Raw genomic sequence first — 14,405 nt, forward strand, 5'->3', positions numbered from 1 at the left:
TTTCTTCCTTTCAGATTAGTGTTATCATAAGGGTGTAAGTCCATGGGACCTGATGAGATGCATCCACAGATCCTGAAGGAACACGGATGAAGTTGCTAAGCCCCTATCATATCTGAGAAGTCACAGCAATCCAGTGAAGTTCCCACTGACTGGAAAAGGGGAAACATAACCCCCATTTTTACAAAGGGAAATAAGGAAGACCTGGGATTCTACAGGCCAGTCAGTCTCACCTCTGTGCCTGGCAAGATCATGGAGCAGATGCTCCTGGAAACTATGGAGAGTTTCCATAGGCACATGGAGAATATGGAGGCGATTGGTAACAGCATGGCCTCAGCAAGGGCAAATTGTGCCTGACAAATCTGGTGGCCTTCTATGACAGGGTTACAGCATTAGTGGGTGACAGAACAGGAACTGATGTGGTCTACCTAGACTTGTGCAAAGCACTTGACACTGTTCAGCACAGCACCCTTGTCTCTAAACTGAAGAGACATGGATTTGATGGATGGAGCATTCAGTGCATAAGGACTGGCTAGATGGTCACACTCAAAGAGTTGCGGTCAACAGCTCAATGTCCAAGTAGAAACCAGTGACGACTGACATTCCTCAAGGATTTATACTGGGAACAGTGCTGTTTAATCTTTGTTGGTGAAATGGACAATGGAATTGAGTGCACCCTCAGCAAGTTTGCTGATGAAACCAAGCTGTATGGTACAGTTGACATGCTGGAGGGAAGGAATGCCATCCAGAGCAACCCTGACAGGCTTGAGATGCGGTCCCATGTGAACCTCATGAAGTTCAATAAGGCCAAGTGCAAGATCCTGTGCATGGGTTGGGGCAATCCCAAGCAGAAACACAGGCCAGGCTTTGTGGAGAACAGGTTAAAAGCAGCCCTGAGGAGGAGGACCTGGGGGTGCTGGTGAATGAGAAGCTCATTGTAGCCCAGCAATGTGTGCTTGCTGCCCAGAAAGCCAACCGAATCCCAGGGTACATCAGAAGATGCATGGCCACCAGGTCAAGGGAGGTGATTCTCCCTCTCTGCTCTGCTCTAATGAGACCCCACCTGCAGTACTGCATGTAGCTCTGGGGCCCCCAACATAAAAAGGATGTGGACCTGTTGGAGTGAGTCCAGAGGAGTGCCATGAAGATGACCAGAGAGCTGGAGCACCTCTTCTATGAAGACAGGCTGAGAGTTGGGCTCGTTCAGGCCAGAGAAGAGAAGGCTCCAGGGAGACCTTGTAGCAGCCTTCCAGTACCTAGAGGGGACCCAGCAGAAAGCTGGAGAGGGACTTTTTGCAAAAGCATATCATGATAGGACAAGGGGTAATGCTTTTAAACTGAAAAAAGGTTGGTAGGTTTAGATTAGGTACTAGGAAGAAATTCTTTACTGTGAGGGTGGTGACGCACTGGAACAGGTTTCCCAGAGAAGCTCTGGATGCCCCATCCCCGGCAGTGCTCAAGGCCAGGCTGGATGGGGCTTTGAGCAACCTGGTCTAGTGGAAGGTGCCCCTGCCCATGGCAGGTGGGTTGGAACTAGCTGATCTTTAAGGTCCCTTCCAACACAAACCATTCTATGACTCTGCGACCAGTCAGTTCTAGATAGGGATAAATCCCAAGGATAACTCAGAGATAAAAATCATTTACTGTGCTAGAAAGGACAATCACACAAAACCTCTGAAAAATTCAGTACTTTTCCATGTATGCATTTTGGTTTTTAAACTAAGAGGTATTATTTCCTTCAGATCCCAGCTGACCTTCCAGAAAGACAGCATAGATGTGGAAGAAAACAAGTTCTAAATGTTTTGATTTAATCTGGCAATAGCAGTAAAGGGACTCTAAGTCTGGAGATTCAGAGCATATACCTTCCTTTTCCCATTGCCCCTCTACACTGAGCTAATAGCACAGATCATGCCCTTCCTCATCTTGCTTAAGGGCAATCAGTTCACAGCTGCAGCCTGCATGGAAATCTTGAAACACTATATAATCTACCTATTACATAAAGGTTTGCCCTCTTCAGTTTCACCACATCAGGGAGAATAAAGGTGAAATCAGACACTGGCAAACAGTATAGCATCTTGCATTTTATTAGTTTCAATTGCTATTAGACAGGAAGGTTTCCCACTCCCTAACCTTCAACACCCCCCACCCACCATATTCAGTCTTTCACACTGTAATGTTCAGTATCAGTAAATCACTCACAGCACGATCAACTCTGAACAAGATGGTATCAGATCAGTCAGGCATCCATTTACCTTGTGTCTCAGGCCTCTCTTGAAATAATCAGATGGTATTTCCATTATATCTCACGGCCACTACCAAAGCAAACAACGCACTACTGAATCAAGCAAAAGTGTGGGCTGTTGCTTGTTTATCTGGAGGAGGGCATAGGCCATATGAAAAAATAACCTCAACTTAGTAACATTGAAAATGTTTTCAGACTCGACCATTTAAAGGCAGCCTAACTGGAGAACTTATCCTATAACGATTCTGCATATATTTCTGCCTGATGCAACAACCTAACCATTACGAAAACCTAAGACAGATGCTGTTCTTCATGGAAAGCTTACAAAGCACATATGCACAACACATACTTCACATTTTGTTACAGTCTTTCACAGCACGTAGGTTTCTTGGTGGACCATCAACCTTCTCCAGTAATCACATCCACGTTTTTTGAAGAGGAGCAGCTTAATGAGAACAGCATCCAGCAACAACCCCTAAGCTCAAGAAGGAGGCACTGATTCCTACAACAGAAGCCTGGAGAGTAGCATGTCACCAGAAGCAAATGCATGACCACAGAAACACTCTAAAGTGCATTATTTTTGGAAGTAGCTTTCACATGCTCATTTCAGCACCCATGCATTTCCATCCTCACTTGCACACACCTTTTAGGGAATGGAAATGCTTCTGCAATGGCGTATTGCCTCACAGTCAGTTGCTTCACAGTTTAAGTACTCCAAATCAAGCAGTGGAAAACAAACTGTCCCTTGCTGAATGTGTAAGAGATGAAATTTTTGCCAGAGCTAATGCACTTGAATCCATCAGGTTTTCCTTGAAAAAAATCTGCAAGCCAGCAAAAACATAATAAGGAAAGCATTTCTTAACCTGCTATTAATCAGACAGCATAAATTCTAGGCTTTGATTTCAAAGCTGTTAAGATACAGTTTGACTGCAGTTTCAATATGATATGCTTCTCCATTCAACTGCAGATTCGAGAGATGCCAAAAAAAAATTCTGACACTTAAAGGTTGTATAAAAACCAATTCTTTTGAGAGAGAGCAAGAGGACACATGCATGGAGAGAGGAATTAAGAATCTCTCTGAAAGTCATCTGAAAATCTTATCCAAACAAATAACCTTTTTTTGAAGTTCTTCACAGATCATCACCTACCAATCCAACTGTCATGTTCAACCTCATGCTATTCTCATTGAATAAAAGAAACAAAGGAGACCAGGAAATAAAAAAAATTTTAAAGAAGTCTTTTCAATCCTAAAATTCATCTCAACTACACTTCAGACACATGACAGCACTACTAACCCTTTCCGGTACGTGACAGGCAGTTGAAGACACACACTTATCTTCAAATGAAGTCAGTGGACTTGCCTTTCTTACCTCAGTTTTTCCACCTAAAACCTTAGTGTGAAGTGAGAATGTGTCTGCATCCTGTTCTTCTTACTGCAAATCATCTAGTTAGTTAATATAGTTTTATTCAGAGCATTCCTGGACCATAACGCATTTCTAAAGTAAAAACCATTTGACAAGAGCAGGTAAAAATAAGTAAACTGAGATGCCTGTTCACTCATTTAAAAAATAAAAGTAATTAAAAATTGACTAATCTGGGTAGAAATAATCCCAACAGCATATTCCCTAAACAAAAGCTAGGCAGGCAAAATCCTGCCAATTGTTAGTGTAAGCAACAGCATCAAAGGAACAAAGTATACTGAGACTTGTACGTGGTTTTTTTCCCTGCAGATTATTCCACTATTATGTTCCATGTTTGCCAACATGAATTTAACAATTAACGGCCTCATTCCCTACCAGCAACCTACATACCACACAAAAAAGTTACATGTGAATGCCAATGAGAAGAGCAGCAACCTGGCTGGCACACCCTTACCCACCTAACTGCAAATAAGGACTACCTACAGACTGTCACCACGACGTGCTGGATTTTTATATCTACCCGCACTTCCCAAGTGCAGCATTTAAAAGGCAGTGTTTTCATCTTTCTTTTTCTTCCTCTTTTCAAATGGAAACAAAAATCAAACAGAAGAAGAAGGGGGAAGAAAACTCAAAGGGTCAACTGAAACATTCTAGGTATTCAGCAAGTATATGTTATAAACCACATTAATGGTGCCTAATTGTTTATTACTAACAGTCTGAGTATATGTGAGTAAAGGTCTGGGTGGAATTTTCTGTGTACCTCAACACAAGGCAAAGTTTTTTGGCCAAAAGACAATGAATCACTTTCACACACCGAAATGCATTAAGTTAAAATGGGGGAACATTTGTTCCATTTGTCCTTTTTAGTGGTTTCTGTGTAAGCAAACCTCAGAAGCTGGAAGATGAGAATCCCTTCCCCTACTTTCTGAATCATCATGCCAGTTATTTCTCAGTTGCTAATGGCTCAATTTCCACATATTAAAACAATAATCTACCTCCTAAAAGACCCTATAATAATTTGAGGGTTGACTGCTGTCTTCACAGTCATCAAGTGACTGCTTTTCAAGAGCTGTCCTTATTCATGAATGAAGCTGTGTCCCTTCCATCCTAAAAGCTCAACCCATATACAACTGTTTTAAGCAGGAAGTTTATTCCTGTCATTTTGTGAAACACTGAATCAGTTAAATCTCCATCTTATATTTCTGCATTAAGAAAACACAAACTTTGAAGTTGGCAAATGGTGGAGATTTGCAATAGAAGTGGTATTGTAACTATAATATTGTTTCTGGGTAAAACACAAAACCAGAGTGTTGTTTTCATCACTTCTTGTAAACCTCACATCACATTCTTCTACAAAGATGACACATCACTTGACCAGTGCTTTCCAGTGCTTAGTAGCTCTTGCTGCACATTCCTCACAGGAATCTTTTAAATCAGGTAATTTCTTGTCATGTGGTTTTGTTATCACCTGTGCTTTGAAGTTCATGCTACATTAGGATTTTCATTTAAAAGCTCTTTGCACTTGGAGAAACAGACGCCTTGAAATATCCGGATTTTCTTGAGGAAAAAAAAAAACCAAACCCAAAACCAACACAACAACAGAACTGAGAACCTACAGAACAAGGCTAAGCAGGAAAGTAAAATAAAGTGGTCTCTCAGCAGGGTCACTTGATGCTTCCATCTCCTCAAGCAAAGGGTCCCTCTGGTGCTCCCAAACACACCATGGTACCCACAGTTTTGGTTCCAGAAAAACTAATGAAGCTGGCCTGGCACTTGTAAGTTCCATAGCTGCAGAGCAGAAGCAAATGACACCTGCATAATTATTTTCATTCTCACAAAGGCCCCTGCTACCTGACCTGACTCTGACTTATAGTACCAAAAAAAGACTTTAATTTTTTTTCATCATTACAATAAGCAAAAAACTGACTTAGTTTGTAAAAAAAGAAATATTTTAGCAGGTTTTCATTAAACCTTTCCCTTCTATTAGAAATTGTTCTCTAATACCTTAAGAAAAAAAAAACAACCTATATTTTGTGATTTTCCAATTTCATTGTTGTGACTGAAAAGATAACAAACAGAAGAGATTACACAAAGCAACACAGAACACATTTCATAGCTATTTCCTACTGGCTTAATTGGCCAATTATGCTCTTTCTCAGCATGTGATCAGTTTAACCAGACTCAGCAAGAACTATTCTAAAATGGTCCTACTTTGCAGTAGAACTTGCATCTGTGTAAGTAAGTACACAAAAATAAATTCTACTTTGAATTGTTCAACATACTACTTTGGGTCTCCTTCTGCCTTTTGGAAGTTTTCCATTAACATCGTATTTGGCAAAAGCTCCTTCATAACTTCACATAAAAGTTCCTAAATATAACACACTGACCCTCAGGCCATTTATTTGTCCATATTAATTTCATTTAGGAAATGGGCTTCGCATTTATTGCTGGGCCATCAATGCTTATACTAGCAAGCAAAATTACCGAGCAGCAAACATGAAATAAATTACTGTTTTGCTGTACTACTGTGGTCTTAACCACGTCACTAGTTTTCACACCACCATTACCAGAGATGCTGAGCTAGTGACAGATTTGCAGTGGTTTAAACTGTTAGTTCACAACTGGAAGTTAAATCTGAGACATTTATTTTTATCAGAAGCAGATTATTACCTTATTCAGTGGTAAAACAAACACACACCAAGCACACAGACAGATGAATTCCCATTAGATAAACAGTGTGTGAGCCTGCTTATACAAATCTCGTTTGCATTTACCTCAGGGTAGGAGCATGCACCAAAATAGACGCTGTGGAATAGGAAGTGTAACAAGTTCACAGCTTTTACTAATTACCCAGCACAAACTCAGTCAGCTACCCACATGCTCCAGGCATTTACATTGCAATACTATGCTGGTTTGCAAGCTGCACCAGCGGACTGTGGGTGTGCCAGTGCTGCTGCTGTTCAAGATTTGGATCCTCAAATCAATGGTTTTACTCACAACCAGGGGTCAGTTTCAGAGCAGTCCTACAGCGCTTTCTGGCAGCCCTACCTGAAACCCCGAGGATTTATCTGTTTATAGAAAGAGGAAGGGATTTCCTCCTCGCAAATTGAAGAGAAACACATTTCCAAGCCATGAGAGCTGCTCACTTAGCTTATAACCTCATCATCGATGAGGAGGGCTGAGTGCATCACAGCTATTAAGGAGCTTCAGTGTTAATAACATTAAATATTTTTAAATAAAACATCTGGCATCAGCTGTTTCTAGAAGCTGTTTTTATTTAAGTTTCCCCTCTAAAATATTGGACTCTACAGGTATTTTCACACATAAACCTGAACACCAAACTAGACTATCTTTAAAAAATTTTGTCCTAGGAAACATTGTAAGAATTATTCACACACTTTTTGGTTTGGCATCGTATTTGGTACTTAATGAGCTGGGAAAGTTCTAAGCACAACTATAGTTTTGCAATACATTTTGCAATGGAAATCATTCTTTGAAGCACTCTTATTGCATTCATTTGCCAGCAGTAATCACTAAAACTCAAAAGCAGCAAATCTTCAAATGCTTCCACACATACCTTGGTAACAACAGAAAAACACCCTCACAAAAAAAAAAAAAAAAAAAAAAAAAAAAAAAACCACACACAAAAAACACAAAACCACCACACAAGAAAATTACAAAAACAACCCCCCAGAGGACAAGACCAGACCACAGAACATTTTAATGCTTGGGATTTGAGGTGCTGCTCCACACCCCAAAAGCCTGTGTGAGTTTTGGATGCTACTCCCAGATACATGGGAGTGACTGGGTCACTTCACATTTCACAAACATCAACTTCAAGAGCTGCCCATGACCTGCCCTGGTCAGGTCTACTAATCTCAGGCTCTTTCTCCCCCAGAATCAAAACCACGCAGAGGCAAAAGAGCTTGTGAAGCAACAACCTGCCTCCTCATTCAAGCCAGGGAAGGTGTTGCTGTGGATCCTGACTCCTCCTCAGCTGGAAGTAGTATGGCAGAGCTTGGAAGACTGGGGACACCGGGAGAAGAGCAAAATCCAACTCTGCGTCCCATCAGCACATCAATGAAAGTAAGACTATGCAGCATCTCAACTTTTTTGTAGGATACTTGACTTAAGGTTCTCCCTCTAGACTGGAATGAAGTTATAAGGTGCAGTGACTGCCCCCCAAATCTGATATCCCCACACTAACTACAGACCACAGATACTCGTGATCACTGTGATTTCTGCACTTACTGCTGCCCTCCAGCTCCCTCCTGGCCAGCCCACCAAAACAGGTGACCACAAATTCTTTCCACAAGCCCAAATGGATCTTGTATTTTGTGCCTTTTGGTGTGAGCAAAGTTGTTTGCAGTCTCTGACTTAGACATATGCAGAAGAGATTTACTTTCACACCATCAAGCCAGCTTTAAAGCTGATAGTACATGAGAAAGCAAGCCTTGGTCTGCATTAAAATTTATTCGTTTGCTACTATTAATTCAGAAGCTTGTTTTCTAAATACATTTTAAATTCACACAACTACAAAAGCACTAGAATTTTACTACTTGTAGGAAAGCTTAATTTGACAACTCTCATCTTCACAAGATACCAGAAGTGAATCACAAGAAGATCCACTGACAAGAAATCCTTATCTCAGAACTGGTCAATAATTTGTACGGTGGAACATTCAACTGTTAATTGCCTCCATCCTACTTCTAGGGCACATCCTTTAAAGTCACATGTCTCATTTCTCAGCCTCTAGGAAATACATGCACATTTGCTTAATTATTGATTACATGGTCTGGAAGCATGAGTGCTCAGAGATGCCTTGCTATTGTTCTGGGGCAGGGAAATCATGGCAGACCTCTTATTTTAATTCATTTTGCTGTCAAGGCATATTGCAAGATAACTATGAAAATTAATTTCTGCAGTAACACCTAAAGATTAATTTTGACATTCTATCCAATGATTATATATATATAAACAAAGGTATTTTATTAGGATTAAAAAAATAAGAAGTTAAAAAGCTGCATAAAGTTTTGAAAACATGGGTAATAGCTATTGCCCTCAAACTTTAGGAGGGAAGAGGGGCAAATAAAAAAGCACCAACCTAGCCATCCAGAAAAATAATATTTCATCAGAAATGTGAAAAACTTAATCTTTATTACCATTTATTTTGCAACAGTAAATTTTTAGCTAATCATTCACTTCAAAACATGATTCAACATCTTAATCTGATACATTACAGCCTGGAATACTACTACACTGTAGAAAGTCTTATACCTTCCAAAATCTTCTCAGCTCTAGGACAGCCTGAATACATCTAGACTTTAACCAAAGAGCACAAGAGACAGCAGGAGGGTCCCATTTAAGAAAAACCTTGAACACACTAGGCCATTGAAGGCCTACAAGAGCAGAGATAAAAGCAGTGTCATTTGAGTCACTCTCGCTCAGCCTCACACAGCATTATGTTCCTGTACAGCTCTGAGTCTTTCTGGTCCTTGCACCTGGGTAAATACAGATGATGCTATGGGACGTATACAGAGCACCTTAAGCAAAACACAAGAAAGGCTTCCACAATGCACCTGCTCTAAGTGTGCACCAACTTCCTAAACTAATTCAGTCTTCTTGATAGAAAGAAGCTAGCCTTGATTAGGGTTTTTTGTTTAAGATTGTGTTCTGTGGGTTTCTTTATGGGTTTGGTGCTTTTTTGTTGGTTTTTTTTTGGGGGGTGGGGTGGGGTGTTGCGGTTGGGGTTTTTTGTTTGTTTGGGGGGTGGGGAGGTGTGTTTGTTAAGCTGGTGGGGTTTTTTTGCTTTGTGGCATGTTTTTATTGTGACCATACATTACATTTTTCAGGTTCAGCACTTGGTCAGAGTAATAATTAACATTGTGTAAATCAAAATATTCGTGTGGACTAATGCATTTTTCAAAACATAAGTCATGGCAATAGGCATTCACAGTCTCTACTCTTTACAGCAACACCATGACAATCTTTCATAGGCACCTTCTTTATTTTTCTTTCTGTTGGAACTGAGAAACATAATGGAAACAACATCACAACAAAACTGTCATTAATTCAGAACATCTCCCAACAGTGAACTAATACAAAATCAGCATAGGTTATGCTTGTTTGCAGCACTGCTTCAAGAATGAACCACGTAATTTTTATTAAGCAAAAAACAAGTTAACCTTCAGGTGCATACCCAACTTCCTCGTGTAAAAAAGTGACAATCAGCTTTCGTTTTCACTATTGTGCTAACTGCGAAGTCTTAAGCAGGCAAAGAACACAGTACATAAGTAGGAAAGGAGTAATGAAGATCCCTGCCAGCCTTCATTGCCTTCAACAGATTCTGAATGGGCCCAGAATGAACAGCAGCATCAAGAGGGAAAAGGTCTGCTATCCAACTTAAACAGGACTCACCCAGCCAAAATGGCTTGGGACAGGGTGTCTGGAAGGAATGCAAAAACATTAGCACTGAAGTAATTTGTCAGAAGTACTTTAAAACAATCTCTGCTGAACAGAAATCTTGAAAATGTATTCCCCGTGGAAATCTCCATTGCTTGCAGCATGCCGTCTGAATAAACTTGTATTCTGCGGTTTAGGACTGTGTTACCTTGTGGGCTACCATTAGGGCCTGTTAAGGCATGCCCATAAAAAGGACAATTACATAGGTATTTAAATACATAAACTTCTTGACAATTCTTGCTTGCTCTATAAAATCACAAGCAAGCAAAAGAAAAGGGCATTACTTAGTACAGGCGCCTTTAACAAAATATGCAGCCCACCTAAACTACCCCCTTGTTTTCTCCTTACACTATTAAGCATCCACAAAGTAACTTGTATTAAGAGCAAGGAAAACAAAAAAAGAAAACTACACCAACAAACAAATAAACCATGAATACATGCCAGACTTGAAAGGCAGTTTTCCTACCTAAGTGCTCTTATTGACCCATTTCCTGGTCTTGAAACTTTATGCAGGGCAAGCCTCATTGCCTGGCCAGCTGCTCATCCTAGCTGTCTCACCACAAAAAAGCTGCTCATCCTGTCCTGTCCTCCCCCAAAAAAAACCCAACATATAAAACCAATCTGATTCTCCTGAATCCTACAGCTAGTCCAAAATGTGCAGCAAATGGCAGCAGCGAGAGCTGTGGACACAGGAAAACAATTTGCTCAGGGTTAGCTCTATAGGCAAAGAGGGCATGTATGTTGGGTTTTCTCCTTCCCTAAACAGAAGTTTAAATTGTGCTAGAGTGGAAAACAACTACCAAAATCATCTTTTTTTATTATAATCAGTAACAGAAGAGGATTCATTTGAAATTGTGTATTAAGTGCATGTGTTTCTTATACCTCTTATTTACAAGATATAAATCATAAGCCTCCAGCCTGCTACCCTTCTCTTCCTTCGGAAGAAAAATCCTTGCTTTTCACTATGCTCTCATCCAATCCTTCCAAGAGAAAAAAGATATTTGCAGCCTTTCACACCAATAAAAATTAGTAAGGTTTTGCTTGCTGTGTGGTTTATACATGTCCTTTCAGCAGTGTGTTAAAAAAACCAACAAACAAACCAAACCCAAATAAACTTCATAATTTTGCCTGGGCAAACAGGAACAATTAGCAAAACAAAAATCTGGAAAACAGCCAGATCTCAGGGCATTCCGGTCACTTGTAATAGGAGTTTCTATAGTTGATGATCTAAAATTTTAAGTGCCATGAATATCCAGCTACTAAACCCTTCATTCAGAGTTTAGCAAGCTTCAGTGACCCTGATGAGCACAGCAACTTTGGCATGGCAGAAAGGCAGGTCCTGAGGTAGCCTAATCTCAGAAAATTAAAACCTTTGAAGATTAAGAGCAGGGCCTTGAAATGACCCAGAGAGAAAGAAAGAGACCAAGTGGTTTCTGTGGCCAGTCCCTCCTAGACAGTGGGCTGCTGCTAAGCCCCCAGTGTCTGTGGGACGCAGCTCCAGTTCAGGAGCACTCCAGCTGAAAAGCCCAGGAATTGGAGTTTAGTTTGCTAGAAACCTGGGATGGAGGGAGACATTACTGTCTGCCTTTGCTACCCTGTATCTAGAATATTCCTTTTTTCTGGACAACATCACATGACTTGCATTTACCCTGAAGTAACAATGGTACTAAGTCATACAGGGAAGCTATCCCACAAATTCCTAATGTTCTGGTTGTTCTTGTTTATCTTCCTCCTCTTGCAAAACATGGACAAAAATAGGATGCAGAAATCCAGCTGAAACCTCACTAGTATTGAAGACACCAAGTTCATTGCATTTCACTAAATTTCAGCTTTACTCCCTACGATGCCCCTTACCTTTTTCACAGCACCATAATCACTGATTTGCTTTCTAATCGCGGTTCCCCAAAATGTCAGATCTTTTCCTGGCAAGCTGCTGACAAGTCAGTTGTTCCCCTTTGATAATTTTCTGCCTGCCCAGCACACTTCACATTACCTGGCCAAACAAGCCACTGGAAGAAGCAATTATTCAACTGACAACAGATTGTGCAATTAAGGAGACCTGCCCACACATACAAAGTTGAGCTCAGAACAACACAGTAGACATGCACTTCCAAGCAGCATCCTTAATCCCACATGTTTTGTTGGTTTTTTTTCCCCCTAGGATAGCCACAACAGAGAAAATACGAATTGTTCCTTAAACATGATTCTAACCATTCATTTTATGTGCCCAGAGGAAGCAGAAGTTAAAGCAATGTGGAATGTTGCTTGCTATTTGACATGCAGAGCCTGGCAGGAAAAGCACCTGTCTCTCGCATGCTGAATTTCTCAGCGATGCCATTGTGAGGTATCAAAAGCAATGAGGTTAAAATCACGAGAATTATCACTGAGACATCAATGGAATGGAAAGCAAGTGTGACAAACTCATGCATACTACTACAAAAAACTATCGAAAGAGAAAATTTTTCCTGCATCTTACTTGCTTTCAACTGATTATAAAGTTAGCTGGAAATAGGAACTTGCTGCTCTTTGCAGCAATTTTTATCACCTCTGCATAAAACTGAAGACTAGACCAACTTCTATATTCAACACTTCTGTTGCATAGGGTGGGAAGCTCAATGCAGCTGTATTGGTTACTCTGTCTGTTGAAGAACTCTTCCAACTATTTTCTGACAGGACAGTTTCTGTATCTTCCCACAGTAATAAAAACATGCTCCTTTTATAAAAGACTGGTGCATATGAAGACATACACAAATGCACATGCATGAATATCTGTAACATATTATTTAAAATTCTTCTCCACACAAAACAATCTTATAAACTTCAAGAAGTATTAATCAAAGGCAAGACATCTATCACAAAAAATAGAGAAACCAGTATAAGCAAAAGGGTTGCACCACTTAGTGTTAACAAGCCCTGACCAATTCAAAATGCAGGTAATTTCCTTCTGGCACAGCTATATTATCCACATGCATGAAGTCCATGCCAAAACAGACCCGTAAAATTAGTTACAACTATCCAGTCCAGTATAGCAACCAGCAAGGCAAAAATAGCTCTAGACTGGCTTTAAATTTTATATGTTAAACAAGACAAACATCTAAAGGGCCCAGAAAAAAAAAAATCTAAAAAGCAAAATTTTATACATATATTCACACAGACAACATGGATGCTAATTTTTGTTTTCACTTTCAGTTTTCATCAGAGAGAGTTTATGGAAAGTTGTGTCAGCAATCTGTGTCTGCTATCAATAGTGTTTGGGTTTCTTTTAAACAAAAAAAAAAAAAAAAAAGGAGAAAGGCAAGAGAGGAGAATATTTGAAAAAACACCACCACACACATCAAGCTGGCTAAATCAATTCCAGGAGTAAAAAAAGAAATCAATATGGGTCTTTTCTCCAAGAATATAAAAGACAGACTTAAATTTCAAGGCACAAAGAAGTTAGGTTTATAACTTCAGGAGCACCATCCCAATAAAAATCATCTACACCAATTATTATTGTATAAGAAAGGTCTCAGAGTTCTTAGAACCAACCACTCTTATTTATCAAGTTCCAAAGAACGATAAAAAAATTATTAGACTAGTCAAGACATTCATCTTTACAGATTTCTTACAGTATGCTATCTTCTAGAAAAACTGTAAGAGTGAATATAGAGAGAATTCAAAACATTCTTAATAAGAGAAAGGGGGAGGCATGTGCACACAGAGGAAAGAATTTTATCTTTTTTGTTCCTGTGCTGACCTGAATGTACCAAGTTAACCACATGCACTAACAAAACCTCAAAACTTCTAGACAAATATGCTTATTTATGTAGATTTAGTAAATATTTACTTACCCAGCATCCTCCTGGAAGCCTTCCAATTCATCTCTTTGTTCTGCGAGGGTGGATTCTAGATCCAGATAGGTACCATTGTGAGACAATTGCAGGGTGCAGTCATCAAGCTGTAGAACAAAATTCAGATCATTAGATTACAGCAGTCATTTTCTCTAACATGCCTCTAACATCACCTTCCTATTTTCCAGGTCCCCAGACAAGATCTCCCTGAAACAAGCCATATGTTGGGAGTGGGTAAGAAAATGGGTGCTTGTTTGGCAATCCCAAGTCCATATTCACTAGCCCATGCTTGGTCACAACAATATCAATACAACTAACAAACACAGAGAAATGTATTTACTTGAACATAATAGAAGGAGATTAGAGGGTTTTATCACAGTGCCTTTAGAATCCTGTAAGGGAAAATAATTTAAATGCATGTCTAGGATATGAATGACTGCTCTCTGTTCTCAC

At 39.9% G+C, this 14,405-nt stretch overlaps 1 protein-coding gene across 4 annotated transcripts in view; it reads right to left on the reverse strand.

Moving 5' to 3' along the window:
- FHOD3 (formin homology 2 domain containing 3) overlaps window positions 1-14,405 on the reverse strand; it is a 417,034-nt gene that overhangs the window by 363,237 nt on the left and 39,392 nt on the right. For all 4 annotated transcript variants that reach the window (XM_056332746.1, XM_056332744.1, XM_056332745.1 and 1 more), the window contains exon 2: window positions 13,953-14,059. In XM_056332746.1, the coding sequence (XP_056188721.1) occupies window positions 13,953-14,059 (107 nt within the window). The remainder of the gene's footprint in view (window positions 1-13,952; window positions 14,060-14,405) is intronic.

The sequence above is a fragment of the Falco biarmicus genome, chromosome 3 (genome assembly GCF_023638135.1).
Source record: "Falco biarmicus isolate bFalBia1 chromosome 3, bFalBia1.pri, whole genome shotgun sequence".
Taxonomy (NCBI): Eukaryota; Metazoa; Chordata; class Aves; order Falconiformes; family Falconidae; genus Falco; species Falco biarmicus.